The sequence below is a fragment of the Budorcas taxicolor genome, chromosome 22 (genome assembly GCF_023091745.1).
Source record: "Budorcas taxicolor isolate Tak-1 chromosome 22, Takin1.1, whole genome shotgun sequence".
Classification (NCBI taxonomy): Eukaryota; Metazoa; Chordata; class Mammalia; order Artiodactyla; family Bovidae; genus Budorcas; species Budorcas taxicolor.
The window spans coordinates 41,746,756-41,769,276 of record NC_068931.1 but is presented as its reverse complement, the minus strand read 5'-3'; the positions used below and the strand labels follow the sequence as shown (position 1 = coordinate 41,769,276).

At 47.7% G+C, this 22,521-nt stretch overlaps 1 protein-coding gene across 1 annotated transcript; it reads right to left on the bottom strand.

Annotated features, from left to right (window-relative positions):
- Positions 1-479: 479 nt before the first annotated feature.
- On the bottom strand, positions 480-21,847 carry RAB12 (RAB12, member RAS oncogene family). The gene is made up of 6 exons (XM_052660407.1): positions 21,397-21,847; positions 10,909-10,969; positions 5,364-5,502; positions 3,546-3,635; positions 2,747-2,851; positions 480-1,665 (listed from the first exon to the last, which is right to left on the bottom strand). The coding sequence occupies exons 1-6, from the start codon at positions 21,845-21,847 to the stop codon at positions 1,552-1,554; spliced, it is 960 nt and encodes a 319-aa protein (XP_052516367.1). The 3' UTR covers positions 480-1,551.
- Positions 21,848-22,521: the final 674 nt, after the last annotated feature.

The following is a 22,521-nucleotide window of genomic DNA, read 5'->3' as shown; positions in this document are numbered from 1 at the left end:
TCATCTTCCAAAGGCAAGCTCTGTCCAGGTAAACACCCCCCGCCCCTGGCGCCCACCAGGCTGCGTCTCTGGCCTTGACTGTTCTAGGCCCCTTGGTGAGTAACACTGTACAGGGTCTGTCCTGTGCCTGGCTTATCTCACTGAGCATGACGTCCTCAAGGTTCATCCATGCTGTCCATTCCCCTGCCAGTGGACACTTGGGATGCTTCATTTTGGCTACTGTGATTAAGGTTGTGAACATGAGTGTACAGCATCTGTTTGTGCCCCAACTTTCAACTTTTGGAGGTGTACACTCAGGACTGAAATTGCTGAGTCTATGCCTAAATCTTTTGAGAAAGTATCGAAATGTTTTCCATGGTGAAGGAGGCTACATTTTCCTTATCAAAAACACTCAAAAGATTAAGATGTGGAGTTCTGGAAGAATATCATCAGATACGTAATTTACAATTACACAAGTAAGTATAGCAACTCAACTGTCATTCATAAATACAAAATTTTATTTGCACTTCATTAGTGTAGAAGGACCACAATGCTTCTCATATCACAACACTCAAGACACGCCAAGTTATTCAAATACATAATGACTTATTTACCTTGACTAAACAAACAGTGCAGTTTAATAAAAGATATACCAAAGATAAGAGTTCACAAATTCATTATCAGACCAGGAAAAAAAAAACAAAACACAGTCTAGGCTTAATAGGAATAAGCTTCACCGTCAAGGGGAGAGGTTTTATCATTACAAAGGTATATAGAATGTTTAGGCAAATACGTGTAGGTTCTTTGATATAGTAAAATGCATCTCTTTAAAATTCCTTTGAACAGGATTTGTGTAGGACAGCAGCGTTCTTTTAAAATCTTCTATAGTTCCAAAAACATTTCTTTTATTGAATCTTTGTAGTTCTTAAAAGCACAGAGTGCGTTCATCAGGAAACCAGAGAGATTCCCAGGCCTCAGGACCAATTCAAGTCCCACATTCTAACTAGCCATGTTCTACCATTAATGTGAATAAATAACCTTCAAGACCTTTAAGCAAGCATGGAGCTTGCTTTGTGGGAAACACTCCAATACTTCAAAGATGCTACAGCTGGGAGAAATGTAAATAAAGAAAAAGCATTCAAGGTCGCTTTTCTCCCCCCAAAGTCTTTAGTTTTACAAATTTTCTTTAAAACAGTAAGCAAAGCACCACGTTCTTTCTTCTTATCAGAATATCTCCATCTTCACAATATAGTTAACAAGGACAACTATATTATGTATTTCTAGAAACATTAGAGCTCTCATTTCTCCTGTTCTTCGTATCAGAAGTACGACGTTCCCCAGTGTACACACACTAGGCATTGGGATGATGAATGAAATATAATAATTTGGAGGGAAATATGTCATTTATAACCCAAACTTACCCAGGATTGCATATCTGCATATTTACAAGTTAGTGTATAGCTCTGACGTGGATTACAAAGTGCGAGAGGAAATTGTCAAAATGATTGTAGTGCAGAATGCGACCTTCCCCCTGTCCAGGAATCACGCCCACTTCGCCTCCAAAGCGGCGAGTCAACAGCATCGCACGTGTGGTCTGGGCGGGGGCAGCTCTGGGGGGATCTCGGGCTCGGGTTGTAATGAGAGGATGCTGTTGGACAGCTCGTTCCTGAGCATGTCCAGGGGCATCTTGGGGATAAAGGAAAAGACAAACACATTGTAACTCGACAATATAAAGACTCTGCAGACTATACAGTTAGAGAAGACCAAAGTGTTTTTTTTATAGGAAACTCTCTAATCATCAGAGTTCAGTTAGACATTCAGCCAAAACCTTAGAACCAGGTTCAGGGAGCTTCAACCAACACACAAAGGCTGTGCAGCCCACCTCACACCCTTCGGCAAAGAGAGCAGACGGACCTCATCGACATTTCCTTTCACAGCCCAGTGTGATGGAAACTTAAAAGTATCAAAAAAATGAAAAAACGGTTCTGTGTTCTCAGGGAGCATACCATTACTAAAGGAAGAAGTACCTTTTCTTGGCAGCTACACAGCCAGCCACTGTATTAGAAGCTTCTGAATTACATTGCATCAATACAATTATGTGTAATAATAATATAAAAACACTTAAAGATCTAAGGAATCTCTGGATACAAGCCCAAAGATGCTTGAACAATGTGCTGCTGTCCAGTGAGGTCATCTTCTTGGTCTGGCACCACGAAAGGCCTCACTAGACAGGAAGAGCCTTGATGGGAGGCAAGACCCTCACTGTCTGCCCCTAACAAGGTCCTGGTGGGAAAATTCGAACAGGAGAGGAGCAAATGTCAAATAAACACAGCCCACAGTCTCCCTTGGGCTTCCCGGTGGCTCAGTAGTACAGAATCCTGCCAATGCAGGAGACACAGGTTTGATCCCTGGGCCTGGAAGATCCTCTGGAGAAGGAAATGGCAACCCACTCCAGCATTCTTGCTGGGGAAATCCCATGGACACACAAGCCTGGTGAGCTATAGTCCATGGGGTCACAAAGAGTTGGACACAACTGAGCAACTAAAAAACAACAATAAATGGTCACACCCACTCCACCCGTGTGCCAGGCCCTGAGGATGTGGTGGGGAGCTGAGTCCTTGGCCCGGGTCTGCACCCACAGGTCTCCAGCCTGACAACCCCTGGGGTTTGCTTTCTACATGAGGGGTTCCCAACCACAAACAGCAAAGGAAATGATGAAGAGGTTCCAGGTAATGTGCTGTCAGGACACGGGATTCTTTTTTTTTACCTTTTTCAGGATGTCATCAACAAGCTTCAGGAAGATCTCATCTACGTTGAAGTTATCCTTGGCGCTTGCTTCACAGAACCGCATCCCGGCTATCTGCTGTGCAAACTGAGAGCAAGCACACGTTATTGTTGTGTGTGTGTGTGTGCATGTCGGAGGAGGAGGGGACGACATGTGTCTAGTATAAGCACAGGGTCCGTAACTGGGAGGGGGACAGCTCTTGGTCTTTGGGACTCAGACAAAGTCTGGAACGAAAGGCCTGGAAAGTCCTGCTTATCCTCAAATGTAAAGCTCATTTACATTTGAACTTTAATGTAGCAAAGTGCAGCAATTTCCTACATGATGAGAAATCAGCAAAACACAATCTATGAGGTGACACCAGGACCCTCACCAGGACCCTCAAGTCAAATTACGTGCACAAGTGTCTAGACTGTAGTGTATCTGACATTTAAAATGTATCCAAAGAAATAAATGTGAGTGTCATCGATTTCCTGAGGAAGGTTAGAGTTAGAATAGGAGAACATCATGAGTGCAATGACATGGGTTAAAAGAACGTCTCTATGTATAACAGGTCAGGTGGGACAGTAAACAATGCTGTGTATTCTCATGTGTCTTTCCCCCTCCATTTGAAAAATGAATTTAAAGGAGCAGGAAGCGAACCAAAGCAAACAAAGACGAAGGATGTGCCTGACTGCATTTTCAGAATTCTGAACCGTAAAGTAATTTATTAGAAGGGAAAGCACACAGGGTGCTCACTGCGAGGATGTGGGAGCCGGCCCCCCCCACTGCCCACTCTCCTCACCTTTTCGCCCTGCTGTCTGCTGATCTCTCTGTCAGTTTCACAGTCCAACTTATTTCCAACTAAGAGAAGCTCCGCGTCTTCCGAAGCATACTGTGGGATCGCAACAAGAGAAGCTGAATCTCAAAGCCAGGCACAGCACACCCGAGGGAGACACAACCCCAGGCCATACCTCTCGCCCCTCTATCTACTTGCCCCTCTGTCCACCTGCCCCTCCTTCTCTGAGAATCTGCTCTGACCTAGAGGGCTCCTGCTGGGCGCATGGCAATGTGGCCACAGGCACGAGGAACCACGGATGGTCTCATGACTCCTAGGAATCTACCCTAAGGAATGACTCAGAATACAGGCAAAGCTTTATACTCGGTTGAAAACAATCTAAAGATCCCACAAAGTGGGTGAAGAATGAAATAAGGTACATAAAAGAGTGAAGCCAGAAAAAAAAACAGAAAATATGCTCTGGAAGAACACGAAGGTGACACAGGAAGCCACCCATGATCGAATATTTAGTGAAATAACCACGGCATGAAATGGCATGGAGTACAGACGCAATCTGGGTTTTCTGGGCCACGGCTACAGACTGTCTCAATTCACTTTTGTGCTTTCACTTGGTTCTCTAAATTTTCTATACTGACAAGGTACTGTTAATTTTATGATTGGAAAAGTTATGCTGCATTTCTAAGTTTTAAAAAGCATGCAGGCACAGTAGAATGTCTCTCTTTAAGAAGGTCAAAGTTGTCTCAAGTAACTCCCTGAACAGGGGCTGGGAAGAGGAAGAAACGGGAGCACGGCCGCACAGAGGGAGAGGCAAGAGCCGGGTATCAGACGGAGGAGGGCAGGTTCCCCACTGAGGCGCCCTTCACACCGAGGCCACCGCCTCCTGGTAGCTCCATCACTGGATTCTGAGCCGGCAGCAAGGATGCCCCTGTCTGGGGTCCTCGGGAGCACACCCCGTGGCCCCAGCATCCCAGAGTCCAGACCCAACCCTGGTTCTGACACCTCTGTAACCCTGGCAACTGGGGTCTCCAACACACTTTAAAGAGACACACATTGAAAATGCGCTTGGTAAGACCTGCAGAGGAACGTTCTCCATCATCATTTAACAGATGGGTTTAATACAATTTGCAAACGAAATCAAATTTATAATATACTAAGTGTGCTTGTTATGCAAAGGCGCTAAACCTCAAATTACTAAATGAGGGGGAAACAACTCTCAAATGTGGCCACTGTTTACACACATCTCACCCTCAACAGCTGTGTCTACAGGCGCATTTTGGCTACTCATTTCTTAGCCGGCGACCCACAGGTTATATAAACTCAGTTTATTTCTACATAGTCAACTGTGATCCGAAAGATAAAATCTTTAGTTCAAAATGAGGGGGTGAAGGCTGTCTCTAGTTTAGTGGGCAGAGGTCGAGTGGTTGACCAAGACCTCGGCGTGTCCCCGGGAGGCTGACGCTCTCTGGACACACACAAAGTGAGTGCTCACATGAACTTTCTGCAGAAATAATAAAATTGGCCCCGTACCTGATTCCACGGAAGCAGCCTGCCCATGTGGGATAAGCGTGTGTGGGCTCTGATGTCAGACAGCCCAGGGACCAGAATACCAAGCCAGGCTTTCTCACGTACAAGCTGATCCTGAAGACATTCTAGTTCTTCTCTGCCTCACCTGGGATCTACGCATCTACTTTGAAAGCTGTCATCTGGATTAAATGACGTTCGGCGTGGAAAAGCATGCTCCGTGAATGTTTCCCTTCTTCCTGTTGTCACTATTAACACCCACAGCGGAGAGTTCACCTCTGAGAGAGAAACGCCAGCACCTACCTTATCGATCATCTTCATCCATTTCGGCAAGTCATCGAATGTCTCCTTCTTAGTGATGTCGTAGACTAGTATGATCCCCTTGGCACTTCTGTAATAAGCTGAGGTAATGCTGTTGAATCTCTCCTGACCTGCCGTGTCCCTGAGAAACAGCAGCAAAAGTCAGTCCCCGAACAGGGCGGACAGGGAAGACTTGGCCCAGCCGTGGCAACTCCCCCCAGGTTTGTGCACGTTCAGTATTACTGGGGGCAGCTTCTCTGAGCTAGGTGCATCCAAACAAAATCATAAGGAAGCCCCAATTTCTCCCACACCAAGATTCTGAAAAGAAGTAAATTCCATGTTTAACAGTGGAAAGGTCAACATCACATAACTTGGTGGTTATCAATGACAAAATGTATGGGTGATATTTAATTTAAACAATTTAAGCCTGGCAATCTCTATTAACCAACCTCAGTGGTGAGTATCTTATCTGATTTTGCTGATAAGATGACCAACAGTCCCCACTAATGAAAAATGCTATAGTCTTGTCATTTTTTTAGTCCTTCAAATCGGTAAAGGAGGAAGAGGACCCCACAAATTTGCAAACATGGTCAAGCTGACTACTCTCCGACTGTGACCTTGAAATCTAAAGCTTTCTCTCCTCTCCAGGAAAAGCTGATGTTTCCACAGGAAGACATTAACAGTGCACATAAGCTGGCCAAGACCCACTTTCTCCACCTAAGAAGCTGAGAAACTGCGTGAGAACGCTAACAAATTTACAAATGAGGTTCAAGAGAGCAGGCCTTTCGACCAGTAAAATGATTTCTTTTAAGCCAATCTGTAACTTAGCTTTTACCAAAGAACCCTAACTCTCAGCACACTCTGAGAGCCCCGTGACACAGGTGGCTTATGGTGGAGAAAGCGAGGGGCAGTGGGTACAGTTCACAGAAGACGAGGTTCTTGCTTGCAAGATGCTCAGACTCTCGCAGGACAGCGCCTGAGCCGCCAAAAGGCGGAGACACTGAAACCTCTTCCAAGTGCACTGGATGGGGTGAACTTTGTGAGGCCGTTTCCCTAACACACATTTGGCAAAGGTGCTACAGTTTACACCTTTGTTCCAGCCTAGACTCGCCACCAAATTAGCTCCCCTTAGGCACCCTTATGGCAGAAAGTGAAGAGGAACTAAAAAGCCTCTCGATGAAAGTGAAAGTGGAGAGTGAAAAAGTTGGCTTAAAGCCCAACATGCAGAAAATGAAGATCATGGCATCTGGTCCCATCACTTCATGGGAAGTAGATGGGGAAACAGTGGAAACAGTGTCAGACTTTATTTTTTGGTTGGTTAATAGAGATTGCCAGGCTTAAATTGTTTAAATTAAATATCACCCATACATTTTGTCATTGATAACCACCAAGTTATGTGATGTTGACCTTTCCACTGTTAAACATGGAATTTACTTCTTTTCAGAATCTTGGTGTGGGAGAAATTGGGGCTTCCTTATGATTTTGTTTGGATGCACCTAGCTCAGAGAAGCTACCCCCAGTAATACTCCAAAATCACTGCAGATGGTGACTGCAGCCATGAAATTAAGTTATGACCAACCTAGATAGTATATTCAAAAGCAGAGACATTACTTTGCCAACAAAGGTCCGTCTAGTCAAGGCTATGGTTTTTCCAGTGGTCCCATATGGATGTGAGAGTTGGACTGTGAAGAAGGCTGAGCGCTGAAGAATTGATGCTTTCGAACTGTGGTGTTGGAGAAGACTCTTGAGAGTCCCTTGGACTGCAAGGAGATCCAACCAGTCCATTCTGAAGGAGATCAGCCCTGGGATTTCTTTGGAAGGAATGATGCTGAAGCTGAAACTCCAGTACTTTGGCCACCTCATGTGAAGAGTTGACTCATTGGAAAAGACTCTGATGGTGGGAGGGATTGGGGGCAGGAGGAGAAGGGGATGACAGAGGATGAGATGGCTGGATGGCATCACTGACTCAATGGACGTGAGTCTGAGTGAACTCTGGGAGTTGGTGATGGACAGGGAGGCCTGGCATGCTGCGATTCATGGGGTCGCAAACAGTCGGACACAACTGAGCGACTGAACTGAACTGAGGGATGTGTCATCATGCCAAACAATGAAGCCTGTTGGCAAATTCATTTCCACATAAAGCAACGCTGTCACTTTGTCCCAGGGGATGTAAGACTCCCCTGTGCTCTTTCTTGGCTGGAATGCCCAGGGGCTTAAGCTGGTCTGTTTTGTCCACTAGGGTGCAGGGGCCTGGCCCACTGCAGGCCCTCCATCCAAATGTGCTAAACAAAAGCCTATGTGTGCAAAATGCAGAAAGTGGATGCCAATTCAAGGCAAAATAAACTTTGTTTTTTGACTCAAAACTGCCCCCAAATTGGATTCCTGAAGAATTCAGAATAAAATAAAACCAACTTGCAGACACTAAAAGGCACCTTCCAATCAGGTGAGAAAGAACTGACTCAGATACCGTTTCATTCACACAAGGAATCAGTGAACAAAATTATTCCCGGGACCCTAGGCATTTAGGGGTGTAATTAATACTTTCAAGAAAATAAAGTATCTTCCTGACTGTGGTTTCTCTTCCCATCACAGTGCTGGCTTGTTCAACTTAGGATTTGATAAAACAGCTCTCACTCACTTCTTTAAAAAGCAAAAACAACACATGTTTTCCTACTCTGAAGTCTGTGGTTAGCACATTATAGCTGCACCACAAATTTAAATAGCAACTGGGTATAAGGTCTTCACTGAGCATTTTGGGGATTACGTGCTCTCGTGAGTCTTTATAAGTAGTTTTATGGTGGCTTTTAGCATAAAACAATTTCACATTCGTTTCTCTAAACATCCACTAAGTTAGGATTCAGAAATCAGGGGCTGAAGAACAGAGACATTAGACATAATACAAGCTTTTGGAAAATCATCTTGAGGCTGCTGTGGTAAGAACACGTAACATGAGGTCTGACCTCGGAAGCACGAGCAACACAGCTCCACTACCTGCAAGCGTGAGGTTGCACAGCAGACCCCGGGAGAGATTCTAATAAAACCCAACAACCAGAATCAGGACAGTAATAGGCATTTCTGATATTAAGATCCCGTGGAAAAGGAGACGGCAGCCCACTCCAGTATTCTTACCTGGGAAGTCCCATGGACAGAGAAGCCTGGTGGGCTATAGTCCAGGGGGTTGCAAAGAGTCGGACACAACTGAAGTGACTCAACAACAACAAGCGGTTAGCGTACAAGACACCAGCGAGGAATCATCAAGGCCAGTCCCTAAACTCCATCTCTCTGTGAGCAGTTCTTGACTTTGTGAGGCAGAAAAGCATCTTCACTGAAGAGAATAATCCATATTTCCAAAATATCTGGATTGCCAAGGCTATTCCTCTCCAAGGCTCCTGTGTTTGATCATTTCCCCACGGAATTATCTGCTCTCACAGATAGTCAGAGAGCAAGGTAAATAGAATCCAATTCAGTTCAACACGTATTTATTAGATTCTTACTCTGAGCCAGGACCGCAAAAATTCCACCCCAGTCTCCACGTCTCACACAGCTGGACAATAATACAATACCGATGCCCTGATCGGGCTTTTATCTATCCAATGAGATGCAGAATTCTCATATTTCCACCTTTATCTCAATGAACCTTAATTTCCACTGTAATGACCGAGAGCTGACTTTCAGAGATTTGCAGTACATCAGCCAAATCATGATTTATTGTGGGTGGAATATGATATTATTATGTCTCTTTCTGCTTTGGGGGCAAATTGAAAACTTCCTGACATCCTTTCCCCCCAGTTTGATACTACAACCCTGCTTTGAAAAACCATCATTTTTCTGTATTTAATATATCTGGTGAAATGACACAATTCTTAATTTGCAGAAATCAATGTCAGTGTATGAAAGTTCCACTTCTTCAAGCAGAGAATGAAAGGAAACAAGCTTGATGACGTCAACACAGGGACTCTAGTGGAAACCAAATTCACCAACAGTGAGCACTGGACCGAACAAGAGACCTTCATGCGGAGCATCTTTTTTGGGGGGTGGTGGGGCAGCATGCGGGATCTTAGCTCCCCAACCAGGGATCAAACCCACACCCCCTGCATGGGATGCTCTGTATGGGGGACTTCCACTGGACTGCCAAGGAAGTCCCCCATACGGAGCATCTTAATTATGTGTTTGCCTTAAGGCAGGAAGCCAGTTTCTCAGCTTTAAGTCCATCTCAACACAACAGCCGGAAGCCTCTGTGCATGATTTCCAGGATACGTGCTGCTGCTGCTGCTGTAGGTCACTCCACTGTCTGACTCTTTGTGACCCCATGGACTATAGCCTGCCAGACTCCTTGTCCATGGGATTTCCCAGGCAAGAATACAGGAGTGGGTTACCATTTCCTTCTTTCCTTCTGCAGGGGATCTTTCTGACCCAGGGATCGAACCCACAACCCAGGGGTCGAACCCATGTCTCCCGCACTGGCAGGCGGATTCTTTACCACCGAGCCACCATGGGGGTGTAAACTCATGAATCTACATTCGGGTTGACATCTTATTTTAGCTATACTTACACCAAGTTCTATATACATACACGTAGACACACTTCAAGCAGAGATGGGAAAATGGTTCTTTTCCTAACCACAGATGATCAAGGAACTTCCCAAAGATATGAAATACAAAACCACAAAACAGCAACCCCCGTCACCCCCAATCCTTCAAGCGGGTGAAACAGTCAGCGATGACCCACGGGGACGTTACCTGACACGGCCGGCGGGCGCCCCGCACGGGGGCGCGGGTGGGGATGAGACATGGCACTAACACGGAAGCGCTAGGTGACGATGGAGCCGCCGGCGCGGCAGCAATGAACGCGATGGAAGCGACAGACACGGCGGACAGACAGAGCTGAGGCCGACCTGCGAGAGGAGTTAGTGGCTGAGACGCTGCGGCGTGACTGTGTTAGCGACGAGGGCGGCGCGGACACCCGCGGGCGCTCCCACCAGTCCCTCCTCCAGAGGGGCTCCTCCCGGGTCCCCAAGGAAGGTGGCTGAGCGGCCTCCACACGGCTGGGTTAGTCTCTCACACGCTCCTGGGGTGCGGGGAGGGGGCTCTGGGCTCCCCGCACGGGGCACAGAGGGGCTCAGGGCACGAGCGGACCACCGAGGACACGCCCGCGGGCGCCTTGCCCAAGATGCGCAGCTCCAGGGAGCACGCTGGCCTTTCTCCGGACGCTTGCAGAGTAACTCTGAAAACGTGTAGACGAGCAGTGGAGCGACTGCCTCAGTGATGACGGTGTGTCAGATGACATCACACTAGGACTAAAGGCTCCAAGCCAGTCACCACGGAAGTATAACAACAGTCTCTCCAAGGCCCCTGCGGCAAGCGGGGCTGAGCTACATGGGCTCTTTCCTGAACGCTCTCTAGAAGGAAGCTCCGTTCATTTCACCTGAACGAGAGCGGAGGAGAGGAGACGCAGGAGAGACGGGCCCGCTCCGACGGTTAATTGTATTAGAGGAGCGTGTGGACTGCTGAACACACACGGTGATAACTGGGTGCAGGGCCCCACTTACCAGATCTGTAGCCTAATTTTCTTTCCTCTTAGCTCTACGGTTTTGATCTTAAAGTCAACACCTGTAAATAAAACGGACAAAGATGAAGCAAAAACAAGGCAATCTGTCAGAAAAGCAGTACTATTTGTACGCCATTGTGGCAAAAAAACAAAAAACTGACCACACTGAATCCCAAAAGGAGAGAGAAGAAATCCTCCGGTCCCCAAGATGACCACCACTCTATGCTTCTCCACACAACGAGTAGCGTATGTTAGGTTCTACCCCGAACTGGAGAGGAGGCACTTGCGATTCATAATAGAGTTTAATACTACTGGAGGTGCAGCTTAAAATCCACTTAAAAATCACAATGAATCATTACACAAACAATGGCTTTATACACATGCTATCTTGGGGGGAAATTCTTACATGGAGCACTGGAAACTCAATCTTGATTTCAAACAGCCATAGTCTGAATTAAGAAATTATCATAATAAATTCTTTAGCATTCACAAAAGTGACTTTATTATATTGCCAATAGTGTAGAAGAGGAATTCTTTTTGAAAAATTTTACTCATACAAATTAATTTCATTTTTTAAATTACTTTAATCCTGCTAAGCCGCTTCAGTCGTGTCCGACTCTGTGTGACCCGATAGATGGCAGCCCACCAGGCTCCTTCATCCATGGGATTTTCCAGGCAAGAGTACTGGAGTGGGCTTTAATAGTGGCAAGCAAACCATGGCAAATCCCCATCCCTCTCCAGTTCAGCCCTTAAGGCTTCAGATAATTTTTTAAAGCAAAGTTTCACCTGTGGATATTTTCTTATCTATTTGTCAGTTACAGAAAACTTCAATACTTTTTTAACACAAATTTCACAATATTTGTGAAATAATATAAAACAGTATTTTTTACACAATTCTCACAACTAAGAAAAAAAAAAAAAACAACCAGCTTAAAAAAATAATGCCAGCTAAATGTGGGAAATGGAAACCTAATCTCTATGGGAACTATTAATATTTTCTGGCTGCTTTATGGATCCAGGGTCCCGGTGCTGCGAGGTGGAGGATGGAGGGGGCACAACATAGCTCTTCAAAGTCAGATGATGTTCCTGAGGTGACAGGCAAGGCGTGTGACTTACTTTTATAATTAGCAACATGCTGCAGACATCAATGCAACCAGGAGATGTGTTTACAAGCCTGGGTGGGACCGAGGTCTGTACAACAGAGAAACGTGGCAGGAATATAAAAGTCACGGCTGGAGAAGAGGCCACGGCACCCTGCTTCTTACTCTCTCCCTCAGCCTTGATCCTGAAGCTCATGCAAATGTTGGGGAAGCCAATTTCACTTTCAGTTCTGGAACAGCTTTGCTTTTCCTGAGTCAGATGACTCTCAGACAGCCTTGGAACAGGAAGCGTGTCTGTACACGACCAACATCCTCAAGCAGAGACCAACCCGAATCCTTTGTGATTCAATCTCAGGGAAGGGCAGAGCTGAACATGATACTCTACGAGGCACAGAAACCAGCCTGCACCTATGTGCTATGCTCTGATGTTGAAAAGGCACAATTCAGAAAAACCCCTTCTTCCTGATATCAGCATAAAGCTAGGGCCTCACCATGCGATTTACAAATCTAATTCACAGTGTATTATGGCCACTATTCTATTTTGTTTCTAGTTTGTTTTTTTTTAGTTTTACTTAAGGGGGCTGCCACTTTGGTTATGACTTGTTGCACTGGCTGCCACATTCTACTGAAAAGAACCAGCAGATACTTCTCTTGCGGGCTCTGCTTCAAGTTAACTACAAGAATCTCTAGAAACAGCACAAATAACTTTTGTTTTGATTAGGCGGTTTTCTCCGCTAAGAACGGCTCTCAGTCTGATCATGTCAAGTCTTTTTTCTTCAACCAACTTAAACAACTTTGTGACTTTAGCAGTCCTGCACTACAGCTATTTTGTAATCACGAAGTTTAATGAATAAAAACAAAGGAAAGGGTATTAATAGTCAAAAGTAGGAATAAGTGGTAATGTTATCGTGTGATTATAAATACACTGTTAAACAAAGGTGAACGAACAGCAAACAGGATGAAGAACGTGTTTAGCCCAAACTACCTAGTTTTAGTGAGTAGGTTAAAGACATCAACAACAACAACAGAAAAATATCCAGTGGCTAAATCTAAAATTCCACAAAAGGAAACAGTTCATTAAAATGGTGCTTGCTCTTAAACAAAATCTCTTTTAATAGTAAGAGCCACTAGTTTAGCTGGTGATGGCTGGAAACTTACTCCAACCTATGGCTTAGAAACAAACCCTTACATCAAAGTATACAACTACACATTTTTTAAAAAGCTTTTTTACATTAGGTATAAAATATCTCTTAATGTCCATGGTTAACATTTGCAGGTCACAGAAATTATAATGATCCTGAATAAAAGGTAGCAAGTCACCAACAGCCTCAAGGAGGGGATTAGGTTTGGGAAAAGTCAGTACAGTCTCCTGACTGAGCAGGGGGGCCCAGGACCAATGTTTATAAACAGATAAAGGACAAAAAAAGTGGCAGCTTTTACTGAAAACCCACTTTCTACAGTGTCCTGACCATCCGGGGAGGCAAGCAGCTACTACTCCGTCGGGTGGTGGAGACAGTCCCGCCCTGAAGACCTGAGTCATCCAGACCTAAACCGACAGGCACTTGGTGAAACACCCTCTCTGCCCTCCTCTCCTGGAGAACCTCCTCATCTGCCCAAAAGCCTTTTCAGGTCCAGGGGTTCCCTTCTGCGCCTCCCGACGGCTCACCTTCCTCCTTCCCTCCAGCCCTGCCCCGTGGCTCCGCTGGTTTCCCCCATGGGACAGGAACAGGTGCCTTTTCAGGACAGTCCCCTCTGGCCTCTGCAGCCTAGAACGCTGCCTGGCACGGGGCAGCGGTCCAGTAAATCTGATGGAGACCCACCCCTCTTCTCCATCAAACGCTGGTTGTGTACGGAGAAAGGGCGACTAAAGAGGAGGAAATAGGAGGTAACTCAGGCCTGATGAGGAAACGAGCACACACATATTTAAATCGTAGGAAGGAAGTGCAGGTGCTCTGTCGTGAGCCCGTCTGGTGGGCAGAGCAGTAGGATTCAGGGTGCCTGGCAAGCGCATCCCCCTGGAGCCCGAGCATTTAATTTCTCCTACAATCCCAGCTTGCGGTTGTTTAGTCCCTAAGTTGTGTCTGGCTCTTTTGCAACCCCATGGACTGTACCCCACCAGGTTCTTCTGTCCACGCGATTTCCCAGGCAAGAATACTGGAATGAGTTGCCAGTTCCTCCTCGAGGGGATCTTCCCGCCCCTTGAACCCATGTCTCCTGAATCAGCAGGTGGATTCTTTACCACTGGGCCACCAGGGGAGCCTTTACAAGCCCTGTTACTGGTGGAACATCCTTAGAGGAGGGGCAGTCTTCATATGCCCAGGTCCTCTCCATTACACACGCCACCCCCAGCCCCAGGGGATTATTATAGTCACTGAGACTGGAAGTGATCCACTAAGGGAATGTCCTGCTGGGTGACAGGCGTCTAAGTCTTCCTAAAAATATTTCCATCAGGAAGGACACAGGTCACAGGGTGTAATCCCTCTGTTGTATAGATACGACTATTCAAGTCTTTCTTGATCTTAATTCCCTTTAATAATGATGACAGTGTCTATCAGATGCCCTGAGCCTGACATGCAACATGTGGGCTCCTTCAGGAGTCCAGCAAGCTGGGTGCTACCCTCACAGAACAGAGGAGAGACCAAGGTCAGATCACTTCTGCTAGCTGAGCGGCAGAACCTAGGTTCAAATTTATTAACACTGTTCACAACCAAAGGTTGTTAAAAAAAAGTCAAACGTGGAAACAGGGAAAAGCGTGAAATCTTCTGCAAGTGGCCCAGGGTCACCATAACTAAGCTCTTCAAGAACAGAACTTCACCTGGTCCTGTCACCTCTGTACTCACGTTTCATAAATCTCAGCAAGAGCGTAAAGAATTGTCGTCCTCAGTGCTGATAAGATTTTGAGGCTCCCCGGCAGGCAAAACATATTCAAAAGAACATTACTGTGTTACTTTTTGCTGAGGCATAAAAAGTCACAAAAATGAAAATAGCAAAAATAAACAGAAGTTTCTTTCTTCATATCCCCTTCCAGCACGAAGTTTCACAAAAGCAGAACTGACCAGTGGCCCATGCCTAGGATACAGGTGAATGTTCGTCCCCCCTCACCACCCCCCACCACCTCCAACAACAAGGACTTGGAGTTGGTGTGAAAGTATGATTTTAATTGACTTCAGTTCAGATACTGCAGTCCATGGGGTTCCAGAAGAGTCAGACACCACTCAGCAAATAACCAACAACAAAACAGGTTCTGGAGGCTGTAGGATTTCACACTTTTGAAGTCAAGTCTCAGTTCAAGCAGTGGTGACAAATTGTTATTAACTGTTACTGCCAGTTTATAAGAACTATCTTGAGATCACAGGCCGGCCTTTCTCCCAAGGACATGTATCTTTCACAGCGTCACCCCATCCTGGATGTAGTCTTTCCCCTGATGGAGGCTTTCCTGCATTTCCACTGAGTTGACAGTGAGAAAGTAAACTAAGAAATGTGCCAAGGTCACCCAGATGGAGGAACGTTTACTATCAGAAAGCGGTCTCTTGACCATGAGGCCAGCTTTCCACTTGACCACTGTCTTTCCAGGGAGAGCACAGACGCATTCCCCCAGGAGAGCATCCTACAAAGGGCAGGCAAGGCAGATCACCCTCCCGTATTGCCCCAGAGGGGCCCCGAACCACAGTTTAATGTCATGGGGCTTCTCCTACTTAAGCCGAGCTATGAGAACTCAACGGAATGAAGTAATGTAACTGTAAAATACTTGGATCGCCTCAGAAACAGGTGCTACTAGAATAGTTTAAATGATTGCATGTCATTAAACAATGCTCGCAGGCCTGAGGCTATCCAGCGTCTGCCCTGAGTCTAACAAGACCCGCCTCCTCAGTCCAGACTGGGTGGTCTGTATCCCAGCAAACAAAGACCATCTGCGTCCCTCACCTGCACACACACAGGAGATGGCCCTGCAGCCGGCTGGAACAGACGCACTCCGCATGAACTTCACAGGCGAGGTGGTGGGGGCGGGGGGAGGGGGGGTGGGTGGAGGCAGGGAAGCGAGGTCACGGAGCACGTGGGCCCCGATATTCATCAGGGCATCTCCACCACTCACCTCCCCTTCTGCAGGGACCAGCCAGGCAGGCAGGTGGGCTTCCAGCCCCATGAACGGCCAGTGGGATGGAGTCTCACACAAATAAACACCGCCCCTCAGAAAACACTTGCTGAATGGTATACAAAGCTATGTTTTCTTTGCAGATTAAACCAAATACTTAATTAGAAGGCTGCTCCTGGCATGCGAGGCTGGAGAAAGCTCTGGCGCTACCATAAGTCTAAGGAACTCAGGCCGCCTTCTGAAGGCCGTCCCTGCACCCCACAGCTGCAGGGGAGGCAGACTTGAAAGTTCTGGGTCCCTCTCATCCTACAGAGGCAGACCTTTCTTCTCCAGAAAGAGCTACATGGTGAAAGAAAGGCCAAATGCACGTAAGCCAGGTCTTTAAATAGATTTTTATCAGCCCCAACAACCCGATCGCCAACTTTCCACACTTTCTGGGAAAGACAGCTACTTTATTCCACAAATGCGTTCTGCACAAGCCTATCAGCACGCTCTGAGTTCATTAAATAAGCCAAACCGCACAACGCACAGCACAGGCTGGCATAAAAACTGGCGCTCCTCGCCCACTCCCGTCTCCCTGAGTCATCCTGTTACATCAGCCCGGCAGGGGAGGGGCTGACGCTGGAAGGTCTGGGCTTTGGAGTGGGAATTCGGGACAATTCTCCTTAATTCCCTTGTAAGTGAAATAGTCGAGCAGCTCAGCCATGGCTTCAAAGACTGCCCAGGATCACAGAAGAGTAACACAAAACGCACAGCTAAGAATTTTAATCCAGTATGAAATGTTCATTCTGGGTTTCTGAACAAAAATCTCTGACCTAAATTTCCAAAATAAAGTACAAGCGATTTCCCTTGCCAGTGGTTCCACTCACTGTGTGTAGGCAAAGCAGAGTAGATCCTAGTGGTGGGATCTCCTGCCTCCTGCCCGCTGATGTTCAAGGTCAACCCACAGACAGCCACTCCTGCACGGGATTTACGGCCACCTGCACCTTGGACCTGCTGGATCTGTTTCTGGCTCTACTACGGGGTCGGATGAATCAGTCACCTGCACCACCAGGCTTCCCTGCCTTGGGAATGGTGAACACAGGGCCTGAAGGGGTGGGCTTGAGAACTGAGACCCCGGCACATGACTGAGTACAAACAGAGCTCCACCGAGCACTCTCATCGTCTAGGAAAGCCTACTCTCAGGGCCAGGCTGTGAAGCTAAGTTATTGCTGCAAAACGAGAAAAACATTGACAGAGTTGTGAGGACCTCAAACTGAGTTCAAAGAACTTCCAAATTCTGATATTCTGATATTTTACATTCTTTCCTGTTTTGGGGGTCTACCTCATGTTATCTTTTTTTGTTTGTTGTTTTTTGAAAAGTTGGTGCTAGTGGATTGTTAAAAAAATGTCCTTACGTGGCAAAACAATAAAAGAACTGGCAATCTATGTTGGCCTCTGGCACTCTGGAAGAAACTTCACTGTTCGGGAAACTGATACTCTGGTCCAAACGGTCTTACTCCTCCTTTTCCTGTATTTAAATGTATTTTAGTAAATATTTCAAAAGTTTCAGATAGTTGAATGATAAAATATTTAGAAATGAACCTTTTAAAGCATCACTCCCAGAAGAAAGTGACAAATAATGGGGGCACCGTTACAGAGAATCAATTTCAGTGCTACCATTGATGGCATCACTCTCCACCCTCACAGGGCTGCCGAGGGGCCAAATTAGACAAGCAGGAAAGAGTCTCATCCATATTTTCAAAGTAAAGTGAACTTAAATACTAAAGTAAGCTAAGGAACAGACAGACAGAAGGAACTCACTTGCAGCCCTGGCCCTGACCACTCGCTCACCGCTGGACCACTGTGGGCGAGCTGTTTACCCTCTGGGACTCTGCTTCCTCATCTGTAGAATGCGGAAACTTTCAGGATTGTTGTGAGGTTTAGAAAGAGTATACTTTTGCTAGTACACAGTATGTGCTCAAGAAACTGTAGCTGCCACTAACAGAATGTAACTGTTTATACACAAAGACAAAATAAATTACTTATCCAAAGTCACAGACTAGTTCATGGAAAAGCTTCAATCAGAGCCTAGGTTTTTAAAAAAAGAATGCTCTTCTAGAAATGTAAGTTGCTGGGAGTGGGGTAAGGGGTGCTGCCTGGCAAAAACATTTTGATCCAAACAAAACAGTGAGCTTCCAGTAGTTATATAAGAAACACAGATCGACATGGTATTTAGAGAGTTGTGAATTTCTACAGCTAACCAGTTTTTTTTTTTCTCTCCTGTTTCTCAAACTTCGAAAAGCTGTATCTGTCAAACCATGCTAGCCACATCAGTTCAGTTCAGTTCAGTTGCTCAGTCGTGTCCGACTCTTTGCGACCCCATGAATCGCAGCACACCAGGCCTCCCTGTCCATCACCAGCTCCAGGAGTTCACTCAGACCCACGCCCATCGAGTCAGTGATGCCATCCAGCCATCTCATTCTCTGCTGTCCCCTTCTCCTCCTGCCCCATCAGACTAACTCAATTCCATGAATATGAAATCCCATTTGAAAGTAATATTCTACCTGGACAATTTTCACTAAATAGGTCAATTATTAAAAGTCTTTTCAGTTTCATACCCTGGTGAGTTCCGCGTGTCTTTTAAACCAAAACAACTTCTGGTTTGATCAGTAATACAACAACAACAAAACCAACATTTTGTTCAGTTATAATTTGATAAAATAGGCTTATTATCTCAAATCCCTCAGGGTTTCTGCTATGCTTCTTTACAGAAAGTCCGGTGAGCCTGCCTGGCTTTATCAAATGCTCACTGGAGGGGCTGCTTCCAATCTGAGGTCGGCTGAGGGCATCACCTGAGTGACCCTCCTGGGTCAGCAGCACCTGCACAAGGTGGGTGGTCTTTTCCAGACTCTGCAGCTGGACAGGTGAGGCCGGAGGAACAGAATCTGTGCAGGGTCTGTGGAGACGGCACTCAACAATGCGCCTCAAAAGGACCCTGTGAGCCACCTGCTCAGGTGGGGGCATTCAGGTGAGGCAACCCCAGCTACACTTCACCCAGCGCCGCATGTACACTTGCTTTTCTAAGGAACTCAAGGAATGAACTTATCTCTACAGCATTCCAGCGTGGAGGAAGGCCTTGACCAGCCCCTACTCCACCCGGACTAGGGGGTTTTCCCTGCGCTCCCCAGATGGTCTGCACACATCTCCACGTTGCCCTAATCGCCCTTGGGCATCCCCAGGACCCCCCTTCCCCACCCCTCAATCTGGACAGAGACTGTCCTCCTCACCACTGAGGCCCCCAAGGGTAGCACAGCATCCGCGCACAGTAGGTGCTCAATAAGTGATCTGATATGTGGAAGGGAAAAGTGACTCAGAGGCAGAGATAGAAGAGGGGTTTAGTTAACTTCCTCAAAGTGTTCTCACAGTCTGGGTCAGACCAGAAGTTATCATCCTTTTCTGAACTTCCCACAAATAAACACTTTTCAAGCCAAGGACTACAGACTATGTATGGAGGAAACAAAAGCAAGCGAGATAAAGTCAAAGGGCACAAGCGACCCCAGCGGCAGGGGTGGTGTGGGGAGACATGTATACATGTGCATTTATGTTTGTTTGTTAAGGGGACAAAGAAACTGACTGCCTGGTCCCCTCCTGATTCCCAAGTACCCGAAGAAACTGCCTCCCTGCCAGGGCCGTACCCAGAGCGCTTTACGGCTCCAGCTGATACAGAAGGTCCACCCTCCATGCTTCATGGCAGCCCAGGTCTTGAAGCATTCACCCAAAGTCCCCTAATGATGTGGGGGTGCTACTGCACGTGGCCCCAGCTTAGGAGACCCCTCCCCACCTCCCCTCTGCCCTTCTCTACAGCACATCTTCACCCTCCGTCTCACTCTCCATCCACCAAACCCTATTATCCACCCAGAAGCCCGGTGCTGGTTTCTCTACACCACATAATACAACTGTGTTATTCTTCATTTTTGTACATTTTTAAGTATTAAGCCATAAAAGATGGATAATTCTGAATTCCTTTTAGTTCTGTTTTACTTAGGCCAGGTACTAAAATTAACAGCACAAACCCTCTTTTGACAGTTGAATAACTTCACATACTTTATATGATCCAAAACTGGATATTTGAAACAGGTCTAAGCTACACTACTGAACTTTAATCTCATGGTTTCAAGGCCAAGATCTTAACAACAAAGAGGGTACAGAGAGCACAAATACATCCAAAATGATCTATTATTAAAAAGTATGAAAGGAAACAAGTTCTTACAAACAAAACTACAACGTGAAAAATGTAAGATTAATCTTTCAATAAGCCTTTTCAAATGGAGGGGTCTTCTATAACAGGACAACAAAGCCAATTAATCTCCAAATTGTATCACCTTGGAACTATCTAAATACACAAGTGGTGTGTGTGTGGAATGAATGTTTCAGTTCTGAATTTCATGTTTATATACTATGTATTATTTCTTGGATCTCCCCTAGGGGAATCCCCCCTCCACCTACCCTTTACTGAAGGTGACTGATCTTCCGCTCAAACAACTATCTCATCTGCGGGGTTCCCCTATCTTTGACAGCTTTTAAGGGGTTTTCCAGAGAAACAACTGTTACACAGTGACCAGACAGACCTCAAAGCCAAGGCCTATACATGTGACTCCATCAGAAAACTTCCCTGCAGTTTCAATTTTACATTCTGAGGATAGGCCACTTCCAGGCCCAGGGGGTTCCTGTAGTTAGCTGGCTGCCCCCTTCCCCCACCTGGCAGTGCGGGGTGCGGGGGGGGGGGGGGTGTGCGGGGGCGGGGCGAGGGAGGTGCCCTTCCCACTTGCCGGTCCCCTAGGTTATTTGAAGTCACAGAAAAAAACAGCTGACGTCCTTCTGCTCACATTTATAGTTAAAAGAAGAAACTTCTTAGTCTTACTTCGAATATTAACCACAGATTCTCCTCCACAGGTGATTTAAAATTTCCATTATTTTAACACAACAGAAAATTAAGTTCAAAATTAGAAAAACAAGTAGCGTGTACAATGGAAATGCCCCTCCTCCTAGGAAGGCAAAGCTAAGGCATCAAAATTCTCCAGAGGGGACCACTCCGGCCATCCAGCCAGGGCACAGCTCGTGTCCACCACGCTGCCTGCCTGCCCCCGATTCTTCCTGATGAGGACTTGGTGGGGGGTGCTCCAGTGGAGAGACGCTCACACCGTCCCCGGCCGGACAGGCCCCGTGCATCCCCGGCCTCGAGACGGCTGGGGCGGGGGCTCCGTCCGGTCCGGGGTTGCAGGGGCCCCCCGGGGCCGCCCCTGGCCCGCCTTACCCACGGTGGACTTGCAGGCCTCGCAGAAAGTATCGTCGGTGAAGCGCTCCATCAGGCTGGTCTTGCCCACGCCGCGGGAGCCGATGATGATGACCTGCAGCTTGAAGTCGGCCGGCCTGGGGGGCTGCTTGCGCCGGCGGGCCTGGCCGCCCGACAGCGCCGGGGAGCCCGCGCCCAACCCGCCGCCGCCCGCGGGCCGCCTGTGCAGCGCGGCGCCCGGATCCATGCACGCATGCGGCCCCCCGAGTCCCCGTGCCCCCTCGGCCTCCGCCAAGCGCCGCGGCTCGGCCCCGGGCTGGGCGAGCGCGCGCTCGAGCGGCCCCGGCGGCCCGCGGGCTCCGCGCTGCAGCTGCGCCGCCGGCCGGCCCCCAGCGTCCGCCCCGCCGCCGCCGCTGCCGCCGCCGGGGGAGGAGGAAGGGAAGCAGCTACTCCGCAGCAGCGGCAGCAGCATCCCGGGCGAGGCGGCGCGACGGCGCAGGCGCGGGTGGGCGGGCGGCGGGGCGGGGCGGGGACCCCCCCCCCCCCCGCGCGCGCCCCCTGCCGGCCGGAGGACCGCCCGCGCGCGCCTCCCGCTGCCTGCTCGCGCTCCCTGCTTGGCCTCCGCTGCCCTCTGGCCCCCTTGCCTTTCTGAGATTTTCACCTTCTGCTCCCTCCATCCGCATCCCCTTCTTTCCTTCTTCCCTTCTCCCGCCCCTGCTGTCATTGAGTGCAGCCCACAAACACTAGGCCCGTGCGATAGCCGTCTCCCCCAACCTGTTGCATGCACTCTGATAGTCCCCCTCCCCACTCTGCCCCAGATCACCGCTGCAAACTTGCACTGACCGTCCCCGACCGGCCCCCGCGTCGACCCCCGTCCCCCGGGTGTGGGGGTCCCCTGCACACCCGCCCCGGCTCAGGCCCGGACCCATCCACCCCTCTTGGAAGGCAGACTGACCACGTCTGTCTCATATTTTCCACAGGAAACTCGCCGAAATCAGCTATTTTCAGTCCTGATTGCTGCCTAATGCAAAGTGCATACGTTTTCATTCCGTTTAACTTGTAAATAAAATAAATTGCCTGCTCCTTTGGGGAACCCCGTGAGTTCAAACAGTAGTAAGGAACTCCAAGACTGACACTCCAGAAGTT